The sequence below is a fragment of the Talpa europaea genome (assembly GCF_964194135.1).
Source record: "Talpa europaea genome assembly, chromosome: 12".
In the NCBI taxonomy this organism is placed as follows: Eukaryota; Metazoa; Chordata; class Mammalia; order Eulipotyphla; family Talpidae; genus Talpa; species Talpa europaea.
In genome coordinates, this window is record NC_140079.1 from 23,269,835 (window position 1) to 23,274,640 (window position 4,806).

At 40.6% G+C, this 4,806-nt stretch overlaps 1 protein-coding gene across 1 annotated transcript; it reads right to left on the reverse strand.

The window, feature by feature from the left end:
• Nucleotides 1-703: 703 nt before the first annotated feature.
• On the reverse strand, nucleotides 704-1,639 carry LOC311182126 (olfactory receptor 8D4-like; the record flags this gene model as incomplete). The annotated part of the gene is made up of 1 exon (XM_084250726.1): nucleotides 704-1,639. One exon carries the CDS (start codon nucleotides 1,637-1,639, stop codon nucleotides 704-706), a length of 936 nt encoding a protein of 311 aa, XP_084106852.1.
• Between the last annotated feature and the right edge of the window lie 3,167 nt (nucleotides 1,640-4,806).

Consider the following 4,806-nt stretch of genomic DNA (forward strand, 5'->3'; position numbering starts at 1 on the left):
GATAAACACATGCAATTTGCTGCAACATGGATGGCGCTGGAAGGGATCATGCTCAGCGAAATAAGCCAAAAAGAAAAAGAAAAATACCGGATGGTCTCACTCATAGCAGGAATCTAGAAAACTTAAATAAGGGACCAGGAAAATGAATAACTATAAGAAAGTGAAAATCAAAATCAACAAAAAACTATGAACCAGAGACACTTTTAGGGGGGCGGGGGCGGGAGGGGAGGGATTGGGGTCAGTATGGGGGGCTGCAATTGTATGGGGAATATAACAATAAAATTTATAAAAAAAAAAAAAAAAAAAAAAAAAAAAAAAATAAAGTTATAGTGATGATTTCAATCACAGGATTCAGTATTTATTATCCATATATCCATAAGAGAAATGTCTTCTGTAGTAAGATGAATGAAAGACTGTTGCTTCAACAGCAATTTGGTATGGTATTTTGTCTGATATGAATGTGTAATTTTGCACTTTCACACTTTTTTTTAGCAATTTGTTAATATTATTAGGTGTGAACACATTTTGTAATTGCAATATGCTATTTCAGATATTTATTCAGAATTATATCTGTATAGAGCTTTATCAGAAACTACATCTATATTTTCATCTCACTTCAAATTATTTTTAAATGGTCAGGATATAAACACAAACACACATATATATCATTATGATCCATAAGTAAGACTTAAAGGAGTATTTGTTATGAAGATGTTTTTCTCTTTAAGAGCTTCATCAGTGCATTTTGCACTTCCTTATTCCTCAGACTATAAATCAGGGGATTCAACATGGGAATCACAATGGTGTAAAATACAGAAGTGACTTTCTCCTGGGTGGCTGAGCTACTGGAAGCAGGTTTGAGATACATGAACATGAGAGATCCATAAAAAATAAGAACAGCTGTCAAATGGGAGCCACAGGTGCTGAAAGCTTTGGACCTTCCCTCTTTAGATTGGATGCGGAGGATGCTGGAGAGGATGTAGCCATATGAAATGATGATTGTTAGGATAGTGGCGATCAAGTTAAATCCACCAACAATAAAAGTTAAAAGTTCTTCAATATACGTGCTGGAACAGGAGAGTTTCATAAGGGGAATAGCATCACAATAATAATGTTTAATGATATTTGATCCACAGAAATCCATACTTAACAAACAACTTTCATAAATCATGGTTTGGATAAAACCTGTGGAGAAGACAGCAGCCACCAGCAGAGAACAGACCCGCGGGGACATGATAACATTGTAGAGCAGGGGGCTGCAGATGGCGACATAGCGATCATAGGCCATTGCTGCCAACATGTAGAACTCAGAAACAGCAAGCATACAAAATAAAAAAAACTGAGTCATGCATCCAGAATAGGAGATCGCTTTATCTCTGCTTAAAAACCCTATCAACATTTGAGGCACAATGACAGAAGAGTAGCAGAAATCTAAAGAAGACAAACTACTGAGGAAATAGTACATGGGAATGTGAAGTTGAGGACTCAACCCAATTATGGAGATCATGCCAAGATTTCCCACCACTGTAATTATGTAAATCCCCAAGAAGAGGAAGAAAAGGGGCAGTTGAAGCTCCGGTTGGTCAGTTAATCCTGAAAGAAGAAAGTTGGTCACTGTGGACTGATTTCTTATACCCATTCTCCTGTGGAAATCTGTGGAGTTCAAAGAGGAAAGAGCCCAATGAGATAGGGAGAGACCCAGGTCAGCTCCTATTCCCCGAATCCAGGTTTCCTTATAACTTGTAGCCTGTTCTTTGCCTCCACTGAGGACAGGTTCTCACTAGGAAGTCAAACTCGGGTAAAACAATCAGTAAGTACCTGTCCACCTATCATTTTAGGAATCGTGCATAAATTTTCATATCCTATCCAGTGTCTCAAATTCTAGCAAAGTATAAAAGCTTTCACTCCAGAGTAAGAAAGAAGACCAATATTAAAAACCATGAAGTTGGCTTTCTAAAGCACATCAGCTAAGGAGGGGCAAAATGACAAGGCTGTGGGCTGAGAAAATGCTTTCCCCGAGGACACATTTGCCTGTGTGTGACCCTGTTTCCAGGATTTCAACAGAGGAGGTGTCTCTTGTTAAGGCCAATAATAATTTAGGGGCAAGGTTTCCAAATATGTTCAGCAGAGTATTATTAATTCTGGAACTGTGGTAATACACGTACATGAAATAAGTATCCCAGGATCCTATAATTTGAGACATCCAAAGTTAAACAAGTTTCTTTACTGGAGGATATTTCACAACCTCCAAAATAACATATAACCCACAGTATTTTTGAAATTTATTAGTGACCATCTCCCTCACCCACTTAGAAAAAAACACATTTTAACACTATATGTCTTAGAGCAAGTAGAAACCTGAGTTTTTAATTCATAAATACCCTCAACTTATTCTAATCATAAATTGACTTTCTGGTCAGGTTAATATTTTCCCTACACTTCAGTAAAGCTGGATGATAGAATAGCCATCCACCCACATATTTCTTTTTTTTTTTTTAAGATTTATTTATTTATGCATACACGAACTGAGGTGTAGGCTAGAGGTGAGGAGGGGGCGAGAGGATTCACCAGAGAGAGAGTGGGGAGCAGAACAGGCAGATCCACTGAAACACACTGCTGAGGGGAGCAGCGTGCGAGACAGGAGGGGTCTGCTGTGCCATATGGGTTGCTCCCTGGTGGGCTGGAGATGGAACTGGTGCTGCAGTAGCTGGCAACCACTTGATAGCGATGTGTCTTTAACCCCCGCGCCACCAGGGAGGCTGTTTCTTTTTCTTTTTCTTTTTTTTCTACAGAAGAACTGGGGTATAGGCCAGAGGTGTGGGGGAGGGGCCAGGTGCGACGATTCAGCTAAGACAGGGTAGGAAGCAAAACAGGCAGATTTACTGAAATACACTGCTAAGGGGACAGTGGGCGAAACGCGACGGTCTGCTGAGGTGTATGTGGGTTGGCACCCTGGCCTGGCATCAAACTCATGACCTATTGGTGAAAGCGCTGAGACTTAACCCCACATCAGGGAGGCCCCTCACTTGTGTCTGACCTCTGAATCTCTGATCATACTCTGGTCCAGGTAACCCACTTACAAGAACACTGACAGGACGTAGTGCACTTCTACCAGTGCTGCCAGTTGCTTGCTGCAAAGCAAACAATCGGGTATTTGTGTTTTGAAAGGAGGTTCCTGCCTGACACTTCCTGACTTACCCAGGATTCTCCCAGGAGGGGGCAAAGGTGGCACATGTGGGAGCTGCCTGTTCCAGGTTCAGTTAGGCTTTATGTTTAAAAATCTGATCTTTGTTTCTTTTTTCCCAGTCTGGGACTGCTCACAGATTCCTCGCTATTCTCTGTCTCTGTCTCTGTCTCCTCCACCAACCTCTTTCTCTCTTTCTCTCTCTTCCTCCTTCCCCTCACACTGTCTTTTCCTCTTCTGCTTCCCCAGAGATTATAAAGAGCCCCACTCAGTAATCTGCTTTACAAATTCTACCTGACCAACCCAGCATCCGCTTGTCTCCAGGCTTTTCAAGAAGCTCTTCATGACTTCCTATTTCCAGTCTTTTCCTGCTCTATAGGACAGACTTCCTTTGGCCATAGGAGTTCCCTACAATGTTGGTGCCTCCTCCTGATTTCCCAAGTCAGTTTAAAACAAAGAAGTTTCTAACACCGAACATGTCTTCTCTGAGTAAGTTCTAATTTACAGAACACTTGACCCTCGTATCGGCTTGAAGGCAGATGACAGAGGAATCATGCATGAAACAGATTGTCCCATTGTGCTTTGTGTGTTAGCAGCATATGCTGGAGCCTTCTTTTCCCTAATTCCCTTGCCAGTGACCTCACACAGGTGTTATCTACTCACAGAGACCACACAGAGATAGCAAAGCAATCTTCATGAAGACTGTGTACCTACCTGTAATCTCTTTTCATATATGACTTCGTGTGTCCTGAGTGTCACAAACTGTATCTACTATCATAAAGTGTATAATCCCTCTCATTTTCCCCTATTTTTCTTTGTTTATCCCATGTCCTATACCTGTCTGACTCTGTCCAAGCCAGCTGACTTCTTTTTCCTGCTTCCTAAACAAACCTAAGTTGGAGGTTCTTACTTCTTAACATATGATCCACCAACTGGCCCTACCACCATCACTGGCAGGATGTGGAAGACACGATGTCATGTCCTAACCCACAGAACTGAATCAGAATCTGCAGTTTAGCAATATCTGGTCACGATGTGTGTGTGCATAGAAGCATAGACGCACTATTGGGTTATTCTCCTTTAGAATTGATTATCTCTCCATGTTCTTATCTTCTACTTTGAACCTCTCTTTGCTCCTGTCTGTGCCTGAAAGCAATGCATGCTCAGGTATAACTCGTCTTTGAAAATAGCCTATGACAGTCATCCTTTTAGGGTAATTCTGCCTAAGATTAAGATTGAACTGTATAATTTAATATTTCAGTACTTTGAGTCTTAATCATCAGAGATTCCAGCCAGTGTACTATGTCTGTTTTTATAAGACAAATGTTATACAAATACATCATAACCTGCACAGAGAGTGAACAATGCTCACTGGTATCTGTTTAACCATCTGCTAAGTAGTGATTTTTACTATGTTAGGACAAAATTTTTTACCTTGCATTTGGCCATCCTTAAATAGTCTGCTGCACTGATTTACCTGATTCAGGCCTCCTGTAATGGTAGCAACTTAAAAGAAATTTAGTAAATTAAAAGGTGTTTTAAAACATTTTAGTGTACCGAAAATATCATTAAAATAGTAACAAGAGTATTTTACAAAGGTGGAGTCGTAAACAGTATTGCCC